Source organism: Siphateles boraxobius, unplaced genomic scaffold (genome assembly GCF_051911475.1).
Source record: "Siphateles boraxobius isolate OS27281-9 unplaced genomic scaffold, OSU_SipBor_1 22, whole genome shotgun sequence".
NCBI classification, from domain to species: domain Eukaryota; kingdom Metazoa; phylum Chordata; class Actinopteri; order Cypriniformes; family Leuciscidae; genus Siphateles; species Siphateles boraxobius.
In genome coordinates, this window is record NW_027508833.1 from 6872026 (window position 1) to 6888391 (window position 16366).

Here is a 16366-nt window from a genome sequence, read left to right on the forward strand (position 1 = left end):
ATGAACAGGCCTTTTTGTAACTGCTAGTTTACATAAACAAACATTGATTTTTTCCAATGGACTTAATACAGTCAGTTTTATTTACTTGCCAAAGCCAATTCAGTTCCTCTCAGAGTCTGATTATGGATTTAAACTGACCACGTGATCGAGCCACAAAGTTTTCCTCTTCGAGACGTGCACAAGGGCCATATGCTACAGCTACTGCTGGGTGTTACTGCGAGTTGCAGCATTTCCCACAATCCCTCCAATCATCACAGATGCTGTCTGTCTCCTCGGCACGGCTCTGTTTATATATTGTGTGTGTGAACGGTTTGATTCCCTCCCTCCTCTCAGTGTTTCTCTCACTCTCGCACTGACATCCTCCTCCACGCTGCCCCCCTGTCACGGAGACCAGGCGGCCATGAATATTCAGTGATCGAGACAGTATCTCTCCCCGCTGTGAGGCGGCGCTCCGGCCAGGGGCTCCCCAGAAACCGACACACACTCGCACTCATCCCGGAGCCGAGCATTTGGGCCCTGTCAGCGCCGGCCACCCTCAGGACCCGTCAGGCCAGAGCGGCGACCTGCTTGTCCACTCGGGCCGGTCCGGGCCGGGCTCCAGGAGCGCAGGCCTGCCTGCGAGCCCATCTGTGTGGGGTCGGAAGTCACGGCGAGGCCTGGCAGGAGCCGCGGTGCCAAGAGCCACGCACCCGCTGCCCAGAACAGTGGGAACCCGCTTTAATTGGCAAAACTCGACAGGACAGAGCGTGGCATCGCTCCCAAAGAAGGACAAACTTTCACAGCCCTTCTCCTCTTTTTTTTTTGGACAGGCTTTAGCTGGAGTGCGTTCAGGTGTGGCACGTTCACAAAATCACCGTCACAGTGCTTTACATGGAAGAAAGCATTGCTTTCTTTTGTAAAGGAACGTTTTGTTGATAAAATCAGAGCAAAACTTTTGTCACCTTCACCACTTAACGTGGAAATGTTCAAAAACGCCTGATGCTTTTATCCAAAAACAAACGATTCATTTTCACATTCATTTTACATTCAACCAATGTTGAAAAAAGTAGGTAAGACTTGCACTTTATTTTGATGGTATACCTTTTGAACATTCTGTTGACTATAAGTAACTTTGCAACTACATGTCTACTATCTCTCATTAGAGTATTAGTGAACTGTCTGCTTAATATCTGTTAACTCTTTATTTTGATGCTCCCCAACAGATATTCTACTGAATATAAGTAACTTGGCAAATACATGTCAACTTATTCTACTAACCCTACCAGTCTACTAATCCTCTACCAAGACTGTAATGAGAGTTAGTAGATATGTAGGTGCAATGTTTCTTATAGTCAACAGAATATGTTAAAGGGACCATCAAAATAAAGTGAAACTGTAGGTAAAACTTTTTATAATAACTTTGACATCTGTTCATGAATACTAAGTCATTAATATATAACTAACAAATGTGAATTAGCACTGTTCACAAAGTCATTGAGCTGGTCTTAATGTTGAGTGTGTGAGTGCAGCGTTTGTGCTCCAGACATGAATGATTCCTCAAATCAGTGTGTTGATGAGGAAGAGTGTGACGCTACTTTACTAAGTGATCAGCTGGACGGATAAACAGGTGAAAAAATCCCACAGATGTTCATTGAAGGAGGAACCGGACCATATCTACAGACCAGAAGATAACTAAAATGCAAGGTCAGAAAAAAGACATCTAGAATACCTTAATACACAGCAACATGCTAGCAACTACTTAAAACACTTGATTACATAGAATCATCTTGAATGGATAGTTAGTGGTATTGAATTAATCCAAAATATAGTTATAAAGATTTCAATTGCCATCAGGTATTTATTTTTTCCCTGAGCTCATGCATTCTGGGATTGCCTTCTCCACCAAAGCTGCGTTATGATCTTAAGAAACCGAACCCATGATGCCTTGAAACCCTCCTTCCACACACACACCATCTCAAAGAGATAAACGTGGTCATTTTTAATTCCCTCTCAGACTTTCTGAATCCTGTCACAAAAGCCACGTTCAATTCATCTCCATGACCCTCATAACAAGCCCCGTTATCCTTCATTGATAACTTCTTCCTTTTCTCTCATTTTTAATTAAAGCTAATTAAAAATGCCAGCCTCGTTTAGTCACTGACAAGATTCATCTGTGTTCCTGATACACAAATAAATGCAGGCGCGCACGAGCGCTGCTTCATATTCATGAGTGCGAGGTGACAGCGTCCCCTCATTTCTAAAGCGTCTCGTTCAGCAGATTCGGGCCCCCGTGGACCCGCAGTCAAATCTAATGCTCTTAGAGCAATGACATCAGAAAGCCTTCGCAAACAGGCCACTGGACCTGAACTTTTACACCCTCCCTGCGTCTGGACCAATAATGCACCGTCGACACAATCCTCAATGTGAAGCGCCGAGAGGAAAAGCTCTCGCTATGCAAACGCCATGATTAAGCGGCCAGAGAAAACAACATTTTGTTTAATGAGGTCACGATACGACCTGTGACACACAAGGTCGAGAGGGAATCGAGACTGACGTGTAGCAGAAACCGGATTTTGATGCTGATTCTATCAAAACGTTGAGTGTCAAGTCTCTACAAGATGACCACATTATTCTCTTATTTATATTTATGAGTTCAAACAACTTTCACAGAGTAAAGAAGAATCAGATTCAGTGAACGAGCTCATGAGGTCGGGCGACATTGGTCAGACATCAGTATGATTTTTTTATAAACGATGGCAGCAAACTTGGCATAAGCAACTAAATACATTTTTTACATTTTACCTTCATTTGACTTTTAGTCATTTATATATAAATACACACACATGCATGTATATACTGTATATATAATTTATATTACATATAAATATTTTATATATAAATAAACCTAAATATTTTATATATAAATAAAAAAAAATCTTAAATATATACATGCATTGTGTATATACAAAATAATTATACACCGTACACACACATATTATGTAAACATATTTTTTTTATTTTGGATGCGATTAATTGTGAACTTTTTTAAATATAGTTTTTATTAAGTTTCAGCAGTTTATTTAGCTTTAGTTATTTTAGTACTTTAACCAAATGCAACCAGCTGAAATAAATCCAGTATATTGACAATATTATAGCAGACCAATATATGTTGGTTAATTTGTTTATATTGGACATTAATTCTTAAATCTTCTAACAAATTTCTAAATCTGACACATTAATGTTCTTTTCTCAAATTTGCTTTTAGTCTATTTTTGACACTCAATCAGTAAAGATTATGTATTTGAATGTAGTTTAATGCATATTCTGGCAGCTGTATCCAGTACGTTATAATCTCTTTATTTTTATTTTATTTTATTTCTAATTTAAGGTTTATCATTTATGAGTGCAGCATATGGCCTGAAGATGGCATGTTTCTATCAGGTCTTTTAAGCCTAATGTAAGTGTGTTTGCCGCTGGTGTATGTCATGAAATAATGTTACAGAATGTGTAATAATTTATCAATCCGAGCAGCTGGAAGCTCACAGGATAAGCTTCTTTATCAGCCCTCTTATGGAATGTCGTACAGTAAATTAGCAGACATTAGCTTCAGTTCTGTTTGAATTTCATAAGGCGTGTTCATGGTGGAGTAAATGTGTTTGAAGTGAACCCGAGCTCCAGGGAATCATCTATACTCACCGCTTTCAGTGTCGGAGCCCTCGGGGGTTTGAGGCCTCAGACGCCGGCTTCACACACGGGGAGAGACAAAGTTTTAAACACAAGAGAACAGGGACCAATACTCTATCCATGAACAGCGCACGCACACACACACACAAACACACAGCGTTTTTATTAATGAAAACTAAGCTTTTTGAAAACGCTCTCCAAAGTGGACAAATTTGGAAGATGCTGCTTTCGTGTTGTAGTGTGGACTGTCAAAACAGTGGTATTTGAAAAAGATGACGTAAGTTTAGTCATGTGACTCATATTGTACCAATATTCATGTTTAAACCGGTATTGCCCCAGTCATGTGCCGTTCACTTTCACACTGTTGCTAAAATGTTACTTTGCACACTCTTCATATCACAGTCCTGCAATGATGACAGAATTCACTCACATTTGCTATCCTACGGTAAAACATGAGAACAGTCGTGTTTTAGACCAAACATATAGTGGTGAGTGAGAGCGACCTGGACGCTTCAGTGAATGCTGACATATTTTGCTAAATAAAATGATCCTGTCAGAAGAAATCCATGATAACTTTATTATTTATTTTTCCGTCTGTATCATCTCAGTGAGCTTTTGTGAGGGTTTACTCATGCGCAGTAAAGGTGAATTTAGCGTTTTAGGTGTTTTCCAAAAGTTTCTCATCCACACTGAAACGCCTGAAAACGCCAGTGTGGACTGAGAGTGTTTTCAAACAAAAACTCCGTTTTCAAATGTATCCGGATTAATGTAGAGGTAGTCTCACACACACTCACACACAAACAATGTAGCATAGTTTTCTATAGTCAGCTAAATCATGTAAATATATTGTGAATATGTGTCTTGTCGTCCAGTTCTCTTGGTCTCAACGCTACTGATCTAGTCCATAACCACAGGTTATATATGTGAACTCCACCATCATGTCTTTTAATCAGTGATTGTTCTCGCATTAACCAAGGACACTTTCAGTATGACGGTAATTTCCTCCTTAAATCAGGAGCATAAACAAACGTGTGCTTTTCTTAAGACTGTGGTTCCTAATCACTGCATGCTAATCTGAATCATGAAGGCAGTAAAAACAGTGAAGATAGTGAACTCACTCCTCCAGCTCTTCAGCAGCCTGACGTCTTCCAGACCTGTGGAGGACATCACAAATCAAACTTACAACAATCAACAAGCACAATCACAACTCCTCCGATTCACTCAATCACTCCAAGTGTGTGTATCTGTGTCTAGAGAAACGTCTTCTAGAACTCATAGTAGAAACCGCAATGGCAGCTTTAATTAATCACCATTCATTTTAAAATAATCATTTTTATGCATTAATATGGTGAATAATAATTTTCACAGTTTTGAAAAATTGCAAAGACTATTTATTTATTTTAACCATCCTTCAGCTCGAGCTTCACGTGTCTTTCTGTGTCAAATCTGCACCGATTTTATAAAAGAAACGCAAGAATAACTTTTATATTGTTAGTAATATTTCAACTGGAATGAAGCAGCTTCGCTTTACTTGATTATCATACATAATTTATTATCATAATCATGCATATCAAATATGATCATTATATGAGACATTATGATTGGCAGATATTGATATGCATTTTATGCAAGTATCTGCTATACTGTTATAAAGATCTCATTGATTTACATTAAAAGCATCATAATCTTTTTGTTCATATTAATATCAGCATGTGCACCAAATTGAATATTTTTACTCAGTTTGAGCCTGTGAATAAAACTGAGCTGTTTTTTCCTCCATATTTTCACTTTATCAGACTTCATGAGCCATAAAAGCCTGATTTATTAAATATGATACTTAGAAAAACATGCATTATATATATATATTTTTTTTTTCCTTCTTTTTTTTTCTTGTCTAAACATTCAATAAACTGTTCAATTTAAAAAAAAATGTTTTTCCTGACTATGACTTGATATGTCTGGCTTCACACGTTTAAAGGTGGTGTACTGGATTCCTGCTGGTGTTTTGCTGGTGTTTAGCGCCATCTAATGGGTCCTGAGATTGGACTGTGTTGATTTGCAGTACAATATACTACATCTGTGTGAAATTGTGCTAGAATTATACACATTTCACTAGAGTAGATAAAACAGAATTTAACATTTAGGGGCAATAAATGAAGAAAGAAACAAAGGTCACAGATATATGACGAACCCTGGCACTTGTGTGTTTTCTGTGTGTTCGAGGGTCATGAGATGCTGATAGTGAGTTTAGCCCCGTCCTCTCATTACAGCGCCATAAACATGCAAGAACTGCCAAGAAAAGTTGTTCGGGATAAAATATACTGTGACAATTTGGCCTCAAAGATTCATCAATAAACTGACAGATCATTTAGTGTCAATTAGGAGTGATAGATCTGCAAATCCCGGGATTTCTGCTGTGGGATTAGTGGGAACAGAGCACCGGTGATTGAGCACGAGGGGTGACATTGAGATGAAGAAAGAGTCCTTGTCTTCTTCAGAGGGGCGATTACTTTGTTTCAGAAGCAGAATCAATGCGTGGAGAAGGCCTTTAACACCTCCCAGCCGGGAGTATCGAGAAGTTTGGCAGCCATGCAGAAGTGAAGCTTTGACCTTTCCTGAGAAACGGCGAGAGTTAGCTTTATTCTCCGGTAACTGTGTCAATAGATATGGTTTTCGCAGTGATACCATTGAAGAAAAATATCAGGATTCCCAAAGAACCTTTAGATTATCACTTCTTAAAAGAACAAGTTTTTATAAGTGTATAGAACATTTCTAAAGAATTTATATTTCTAAAAAATCTAAAGAACCTCTTTTCACCATAAAGAACCTTTTGTTTCCTTGGAAGTTAAATATTCTTTATGGAACCATCGATGCCAATAAAGATCCTTTATTTTTTAAAGTGTACTTGAATTTCTCCAGTATATGTATGTGCATATTATATGCAAAATAACTTGCTTTTTACAAAACATTCAAAAGCTTGTGGTGTGTAAGATTTTTTAAATGATTTTAAAATAAGTCTCTAATCAAAATACAGTAAACACAGGGAAAAATTAAAATAACAATTTTCCATGTGAATATATAGTAAAGTGTAATTTATTCCTGCTGCATTTTCAGCATCATTACTCCAGTCTTCAGTTTCACATGATCCTTTAGAAATCATTCTAATATGAGGATTTGATGCTCAAGAAACATTTATGATTATGTTGAAAACAGCTGCTTCATATTTGTGTGGAAACCATCATAAATGTTATTTTTCAGGATTCTTTGATTAATAGAAACTTCAAAAGAGCAGCATTAATTCTAAATAGAAAAAATGTTTTTACTGTCACTTTTGATCAAATTAATGCGCCCTTGATTTATAAAAGTATTATTTTTTTTTCGTAAAAAAAATCTTACTGACCCCAATTTTTGAATGAGGATAACCTTTGAAGTAAATGATTGTGGAAAAGATTCACTTTCTATTTTTTAAAAATACATATTATTAAGAGACTTAATTGTGCAGTATTCAGTGAGTATCATTGATAGTGTGGCATTCAAAACACAGAACTGCACCGCAGACGTACCTGGGATAAAGCGGGATAAAATATTGTTATTAAGATTTCAAAAATCACTAATGTACTTGAATACGACATAAAGTGGGGGGAAAAACCACTGTGTTAGCAAACAGTATCTTAACACCGTCATATGAAGTGTTTTCTCTCAATGAAACACTGTAAAAATTCATAACATTTATTATGATATCAAGGTCTCATCTTCAAAAAAAATAGGTTTTAGATATTATCAATTTAACTCTTGAGAGTACTTAATATTGGATTGAATTATTCATTTTGAACCGCACCTTCATATCTGTTAAATCAAATTAGCAACATGAGCTTTACTGGCATATATCAAAAAGGCAAACACTCGTACTGTTACTCTTACAGATTCTGTGTTTCTCTGCCGAGATTCACACACTATTATGCTAACACTGGAACTAAATGCACATATATGATGCACATGTAAATGTACTGCAGACTTTAGGGCTCATACACACTTTAAACAAAAGTATTTTTGAAGTTGTAAATAAAACAAAGATTATTATAGCTCGTTTTACAAGAAATACTAGTTCAGTCTTTCTACTTCAAAATTACATGTTGAACTCAATGTGTTATTTGCCTTTTTTTTTAAATTATTTGTGAAATTTACTAGCGATTTCTAAGGGAAAACTCTTTCTTCCACATATTTTTCATTGAACATTCAGAAAGTGCAGTTGGATTGAACAGATTCAGAATGATGCATTTGATGAGCATTTTTATCAGAGACTTTATATGGAAACATGGGTGTTTCTGTTTTCTTAAATTAGAGTTTACAGGCGAATTACTGAAATAAATGCTGCCATTAGGAGTGATCATAATGTTCATTTAACAGGAGATGATGCCATCATGTGGCGACTGACGGCCATTGCTTGCTGTGCCCCTAATGGAGTGAACAACATATCCTATAGGACTGATGTAGGATTAGGTGTATTTATTAAAAGTGTTTTACATCCAAAAAATCACGCTATCGTGATAATGATAAAAGAAATACTAAGGAATGCTCAACTACTGCAGTAATTGTTGGATTGCAAACACATCTCACACATGATGCATGTCCACTTTCCTCTTTGACATTTACATTTACATGTATTCATTTAGCAGACACTCTACTCCAAAGCATCTTACACATGAGGAATACAACAGGCAATTTATCTTAACAGGGTTCGTACAGACACATTGCGTCACTTTGCCTGTGTTTTTACTAACTGCATAAAATCTGGCACAGGTGTGTATTTTTATTGGAATTTTACTATTTCACCGCCATTTTCTTTAAAAAATCTATTTTGCACAAGTTACAAAAAAACCTTCCCTCTCAGCGCCTTTTTAACTATAAAATGATGCGATCTTTGTTAAGAGGCTTTCATTCTGTTGGCAAGACTTCAAAATTTATATTTTTAATATTTTTCATCAGATGGTGCAATTGTTTCAGGTTTGGCCTATACAGTTTTACCTGCTTTATTCCGGTTTTCTGCTTCAGCATATTATAGAGCCAATTGGATAAATTATGCAATGATATTTGTGTGGGTGTGTTGGTATGGATGTCAGAGTGTGGTTAGTATGTGTGTTATATAAAAAAAAGTGTGTGTTTGTAATATTGAGAGAGAAAAACTCAAAAGGAAATAACAAATCCAATTACTGTGTGCACCAGTGGAATTTTGCTGCACCCAATGGGGAAAGTCTTATACTGCACCCAAACAAAATCTTACTGAAAGCTAATTTTTTGAGATATCAACCTCAAATTTGGAACACAACATATTTAGATTTATGGCTTTAATTTTCTAGGCGTTTTAGAGTTCAACTTGTTTCATAAAATATATATTTTATATAAAATAATGTTCATAAATAATTTTCATAAACTTAAACCTACATAACTTTTTTTGGGAATCACTTTTTTTTTTATTGCTTTACTTTAGCAATAATCTGTCAAGGGTCTTCTTTAAAATGGTACCAAACTTAAAGGTTGCATCAGCGATTATGGCTGACGTCACTTCTGTTTGTGTTTAAAGCGAGATCCAAAACAAACCAAGTTAACTCGCTCCTCCCTCCCGTTTCGTGCATCATGAAAAAAACTATCGTGCACGTGCATTTCTTGAAGCGACAGACACACAATATTCAGATCGACGTTCTACCTCAATGATGGCTCATTCTGCTGGGTAAGTCATTATAGTTGTTTTTGTAACAATTTTATAACCAAGTAAATATAATATCCGTTTCTTGCACATATTGTGTATTCTCAAATAGGCTAATGCAGAGAATGTTTTTTTAATTTTATTTTGTATGCATGAACATTATGTTATCAACTTAGCTCGCTTCCAGCTTTGCCCCCAGCTAACAGAATAGTCATTTGAAATAGAAATGGTTACTAGCAAGGTGTCTTAATGTTGTCTATTATCATTTATTTACCTAGTACAGTTCTGTACGAGGGTGAGGTCGGGCTGCTTCCCAAGAGTTACAGCCTACCACAGCTGATGTTGAGTGTGTCCAGCTGATGCGGGCAAGATGACTGGCAGTCGAGCAAGTATGTTAGCTTACCTGAACTGAAATACCTGCTTACCTGGTCCTGTTGCACCAAATTTCAACATGACTTAAAAATCCTGGTAATCAAAGCCCACATTATATGGTGATAGTATAAATGCATAATTTGAGGTCATTGGCAGTGTTACCTGAGAGAATGTTGTAATTGTAATTAATTTTTACTCGTTACAGGACAGAATTCAGCATATGAACCTGAACGAATGTCGTCAGCTGCTACAGTGCTGTTTGGCTAGGGATCAGGGTTCTACGCTAAGGTTTTTCCCAAGGAGCACATGTGCTCCTAAATGAAAAAATCTAGGAGCACACAAAGACATTTTGGAGCGCAGTGAAAAATGTTCAAGTAACAGAGTTTAACAGACTGTTTATTTTATATATATATATATATATATATATATATATATATATATATATATATATATATATATATATATATATATATAACAAAACGTGTGTGCTCCTTCTCTTTCTGTTCAACTATGGTGTGAAACCGTCGTTTTGATGCAGAAGTATAAATCACACTTTACAATCACTTTAGTAACACAACAAGGGGAACGTGTTGCTCTCAGGAGGAGGAGCACATCGGCACACCTGTGAATCTGCCTCTTTCACTGCAGAGGCTTTTTCCACAACATGGAGGAGAAACTAGTTTAAATGAGTGTATTAGTATTTACTAGTATTAGTCGACTAAAAATAAAAAATAAAAAAAATTCAGATGACTAAAATATAATGGGTTTAGTTCAATTGTAATGCATTCATTTAGAATTTCTCTAAAATGTCCAAACCCACATACTCCCAGAGAAAACATCTATTAACCTGTTAATATGAATGATTTTAAAGTTTGAACATGCAATACATATACAGACTTAACTACTGTGACTTAAAAAAATATCTTAAAATTAAATAAAACCCCTTTTCCTAAAGTAGAATAGTCTTCTTTCAATGAATGATATATGCATTCTTTATAAATACTTGCATACATCATTCTTTATTATTTCAAGCAGCAGACATATTTATTTGTATGAATTAAATATAATGAATCCTTATTAAAGCTATTAACGAGCAGTGAATGCTTTTCACTTTTTCTTTTGTTGCTTGATCAATATTAAGGACACAGACTGCATTAGGTTTATTACTCACTGTCACTTTAAGACATGGTATCATGTCCAATGACATGCGGATCCAATTGCACTGATGCACATCCGATACACTCAAAACTGTTTAAGACTTAACCGACACAGTTTACGTGAATACTCTCCAAAACGGAAATTTCGACATAATGTTGTGTATTTGTCCATTCAGACACGAAAGAAAGCTAAATTCAGTCCTCGCGCGCTGTGTGTGTGTGTGTGTGTGTGTGTGTGTGTGTGTGTGTGTGTGTGTGTGTGTGTGTGTGTGTGTGTGTGTGTGTGTGTGTGTGGCTGCACGCTTCGAGTCGGGTGTGTGCGCACAGAAAACTATGCGTCGTCGTCAATCTTATTCAGATCTACAGGTCCTTCTCAAAAAATTAGCGTATTGTGATAAAGTTCATTATTTTCCATAATGTAATGATAAAAATTAAACTTTTATATATTTTAGATTCATTGCACACCAACTGAAATATTTCAGGTCTTTTATTGGTTTAGTACTGATGATTTTGGCATACAGCTCATGAAAACCCAAAATTCCTATCTCAAAAAATTAGCATATTTCATCTGACCAATAAAAGAAGTGTTTTTAATACAAAAAAAAAAAGAGTCAACCTTCAAATAATTATGTCCAGTTATGCACTCAATACTTGGTCGGGAATCCCTTTGCAGAAATGACTGCTTCAGTGCGGCGTGGCATGGAGCCAATCAGCCTGTGGTACTGCTGAGGTGTTATGGAGGCCCAGGATGCTTCGATAGCGGCCTTAAGCTCATCCATAGTGTCGGGTCTTGCGTCTCTCAACTTTCTCTTCACAATATCCCACAGATTCTCTATGGGGTTCAGGTCAGGAGAGTTGGCAGGCCAATTGAGCACAGTAATACCATGGTCAGTAAACCATTTACCAGTGGTTTTGGCACTGTGAGCAGGTGCTAGGTCGTGCTGAAAAATGAAATCTTCATCTCCATAAAGCTTTCAGCAGATGGAAGCATGAAGTGCTCCAAAATCTCCTGATAGCTAGCTGCATTGACCCTGCCCTTGATAAAACACAGTGGACCAACACCAGCAGCTGACATGGCACCCCAGACCATCACTGACTGTGGGTACTTGACACTGGACTTCAGGCATTTTGGCATTTCCTTCTCCCCAGTCTTCCTCCAGACTCTGGCACCTTGATTTCCGAATGACATGCAAAACTGAGCAACAGTCCAGTGCTGCTTCTCTATAGCCCAGGTCAGGCGCTTCTGCCGCTGTTTCTGGTTCAAAAGTGGCTTGACCTGGGGAATGCGGCACCTGTAGCCCATTTCCTGCACACGCCTGTGCACGGTGGCTCTGGATGTTTCTACTCCAGACTCAGTCCACTGCTTCCGCAGGTCCCCCAAGGTCTGGAATCGGTCCTTCTCCACAATCTTCCTCAGGGTCCGGTCACCTCTTCTCGTTGTGCAGCGTTTATTGCCACACTTTTTCCTTCCCACAGACTTCCCACTGAGGTGCCATGATACAGTACTCTGGGAACAGCCTATTTGTTCAGAAATTTCTTTCTGTCTTACCCTCTTGCTTGAGGGTGTCAATGATGGCCTTCTGGACAGCAGTCAGGTCGGCAGTCTTACCCATGATTGCGGTTTTGAGTAATGAAACAGGCTGGGAGTTTTTAAAAGCCTCAGGAATCTTTTGCAGGTGTTTAGAGTTAATTACTTGATTCAGATGATTAGGTTAATAGCTCGTTTAGAGACCCTTTTCATGATATGCTAATTTTTTGAGATAGGAATTTTGGGTTTTCATGAGCTGTATGCCAAAATCATCAGTATTAAAACAATAAAAGACCTGAAATATTTCAGTTGGTGTGCAATGAATCTAAAATATATGAAAGTTTAATTTTTATCATTACATTATGGAAAATAATGAACTTTATCACAATATGCTAATTTTTTGAGAAGGACCTGTATATGACTGCTCTACTCATACTCCCAGACGTTTACATTTTTTAATATTTTATGAGACATGCAGCGCATGTGAACCCGTGTGCCGCTGGTAGATCAGCAGCACGTCCCTAATACTACAGGACAAATATGTGCATCTACAAACGCAGGACATAAGTTCTGACTGGATCGCTTCACAAATCGTCACTATCTAAAATTTTTGTCTAGTTTTTATTCGTTGACGAAAATGTCAATAGATTTTCGTCATACAAAACTAGTTTTTATTTAGTTATCGTCTGGTTTTCGATTATGGTAGTACTCGCACATTGTGCTCGTAAATCATTTTTCCGGTTTGCACGGTTGATAGACGCTGGCTTCTTCTTCAGCTCCGGCTTCGCATGCAGCCGTGCACGAGCACTAAACCTCACAACACCCACCCCCTGTCGGTAATTGGTTGGAACACTATTTATTTTGGTTTTGAGTGCAGATCTCAGAGCCTAGGCTGCCTACAGAGACGCGTTTTTTGACGGCCTGCTTATGGGGCGGGCAGCTAGCGGATCGTTAAGAAAGATTAGGGGAATGTGATAATTTATGTTTGGGTCTTTTTTGGGCCTGAAATCGCTGATACAACCTTTAAGTCTGTGCTCCCAAGATTCAAATTTTTATGACAGTTTTTTGACATGGACATTTTTGGCCTCTATGCAGCTATGTGTAACTTTTTTTAATTGATGCACAAGGGTTAAAAAAAAAGTACATAGATATATGAAAATAAACCAATAAAACAAAATGGTACAAATAAAGTGCAGCACATGCAATGACTGTGGTAACTTTCATAATTGTTTACACTTTATTTTGATAGTAGAATGTCTAAAGTGGACTAACTATAAGTTTCCTTTCTTCGACGTGACCTCGACGTGACAACATAATTGGGATCACTTCAGGGAGCCCTATCATCTTCGAGTGTCTACAGAACGAGCCAATGAACGTTGGCGTGCGTGGATCGTGTGACGCGCCACGCCCCGCAGCGCGGGTATAAACAGGAAGCGGGCACACTCACACATTGTCTTTCACTTCGGAGCCGATCTATCGTTGACTGAGTTCTGCAGACTGCTGCTACGTTGAGACTTCAAAGAAAAGAACTCTGTATCCAGTGCTGGTGTGACGGTGCGATCAGCAGTGGCCACAAGCATTACAGCTCACAACTGCTGTTTTAACAACATTGCGTGTGTTTGCGTCAGTCCCGGAGGGCGTTCCTTTTTGAGTGTGCACCCCGATTACATCGCGGCTATGCCTGGGTGCTTCAGCACTGAGAGTTATTTTTCCTTTTCTCTATTTTGTGTTTTTCAAACTAAAAGAGCAAAAGGGTGTGATCATTCCCTGTCGCCAGCAGACGGCCATAATAGTTGCCTCTCGTGTTTGGGCATCCAGCACGCTGAGGCAGCTTTTGTGAATAATTTGTGTTGTGCAATCTCCGTGGGTCCCTCACACCTCACCAGCGCTGCCGCCGTTGGAGCCCCCAAAGGAACGCACTGGTCCTTCTCATGCCATGCTGCTTCCGCCCTCTATGCCATGGCGCTCTTGCAGTTCCACCAGGCCCAGGCGCTCATGGACATGAACGAGGGTGGTTCTGACCCAGAGCTCTTCCGGGAGCTCCGTGTGGCAACCGACCTCGCTCTCCGGGTGACGAAGGAAACCACACGTACAATTGGTCAGGTGATGTCCACCTTGGTGGTCCAGGAGCGCCACCTGTGGCTCAACCTGGCCGATATAAGGGACACCGATAAGTATCGGTCCCTGGATGCCGCTCTGTCCCAGGTTGGGTTATTCGGCGACGCGGTCAAGAAACAGACGGAGGCCATCCGACACATCCTGCGCCGGCGGACCGCTGCTGCTCCCACCCCTCCGCTCGTCACCTAGGTCGGACTCCTGCAGCATCCTCCACTCCCGCGAAGCCTTAGCAGCAGTCCCCATCCAGGCCTCCGAGTGGAGCAAGCTGCAGGAAGTCGACCACGCCCTTCCAGGCCGCTGCCAAACCAGGAGGCAAGCGGAGGTGCAAACCACTCTGAGACGGGTGGATTAAGTTGCTCTTTAGGAGACAGTGAACGCACCGCTCCTTCCCCCAGTGGAGGGCCAGGCGGATAATCTTTTGTTTCCTTTTCTTTCTGTTCCATCTGTTCACATTTTTAATAAAAGAGCAATATCTAAAACCTCTGGGTCCAAAGAGGGCGCGCTTGGCGGTCAACGACGCTATGCCTTGTCACCCTCAAGCCCCTCTTTCATCACCAGCGAGCAGCAGTGGCTGTGTCCCGGGACACACTGATGCCGCCGCACACTCACTCTGCTCTTCGACGGAAGCAAGTAAGTGTTGCACCACACACTCAGACCCCACTCCGGGCCGCTACACCGTCCGAGTCGGGTCCCTGCATTCTGCTGCGCTGCCCCACCCTGGGTACGTCTGTGGTGCCGCTGGTCCCGCTTGCACGGTGTCTGGGAGCCTGGCCGTCAGCATAGTCAGACGCGGCTATGCAAATCAGTTCGCCCGGCGTCCCCCAGCTTACAGGGGCATTCAGTTCACCCGTGTTCTGGCGGACAGTGCCCCTGTGCTCAGGGCGGAGATCGCTGTCCTACTGGTGAAGGACGCGGTCAAGCCGGTCCCTCCAGCTGATATGAAGAACGGCCTCTACAGCCCGCACTTCACTGTACCCAAGAAAGGCGGTGTGTTACGGCCAATCTTGGACCTGTGTGTCCTAAACCGGTCCCTTCACAGGCTGCCGTTCAAGATGCTTACTCAGAAACGCATTTTCAGATGCATTAGTCCCCAAGATTGGTTTGCAGCGATCGACCTGAAGGACGCGTACTTTCATATTTCGATTCTTCCTCGACACAGACCGTTTCTTCACTTTGCGTTTGAGGGACGGGCATATCAGTACAAAGTCTTACCCTTCGGCCTGGCCCTGTCGCCCCGTGTCTTCACGGAGGTGGCAATTGCTCCCACGTGCGTACGGGGTGTTCGCATTCTCAACCACCTCGACGACTGGCTAATTCTCGCCCAGTCGAGAGAGCAGTTGAGTGAACATAGGGACTTGGTGCTCGGTCACCTCAGCCACCTAGGGCTTCGGGTCAAATGGGTAAAGAGCAAGCTCACCCCCGGGCAGAGAATCTCTTTTCTCGGTATGGAATTGGACTCGATCAACATGACAGCGTGCCTCACATAGGTCCACATCCAGTCAGTGTTGAACTGCGTGAGAACGCTCAGACGCAGATCCGCGGCACCACCAAAACAGTTTCAGAGGCTCCTGGGACATATGGCATCAGCAGTGACGGTAACGCAGCTCTGATTGCTTCATATGAGGCCGCTCCAACACTGGCTCCACGATCGAGTCCTGAGATGGGCATGGCAGAGCGGCTCGTGCCGGGTCCAAGTAATCCCGCACTTTCGCCAAACTCTCAGCTTGTGGTCTGACCCTTCGTTCCTGCGGACAGGTGTTCCCCTATAACAAGTGTCCCCCTAGAACAAGTGTCCAGGCACTCTGTGGTCACCACGGATGCCTC

The 16366-nt window shown here is 40.4% G+C and overlaps 1 protein-coding gene across 1 annotated transcript in view; it reads right to left on the bottom strand.

Annotated features, from left to right (window-relative positions):
* ift43 (intraflagellar transport 43 homolog (Chlamydomonas)) overlaps positions 1 to 16366 on the bottom strand; it is a 58781-nt gene that overhangs the window by 13594 nt on the left and 28821 nt on the right. Inside the window, exons 4-5 of the mRNA XM_077238538.1 lie at positions 4782 to 4817; positions 3676 to 3722 (exon numbers count right to left, since the gene is read on the bottom strand). Of these exons, the coding sequence (XP_077094653.1) occupies positions 3676 to 3722; positions 4782 to 4817 (83 nt within the window). The remainder of the gene's footprint in view (positions 1 to 3675; positions 3723 to 4781; positions 4818 to 16366) is intronic.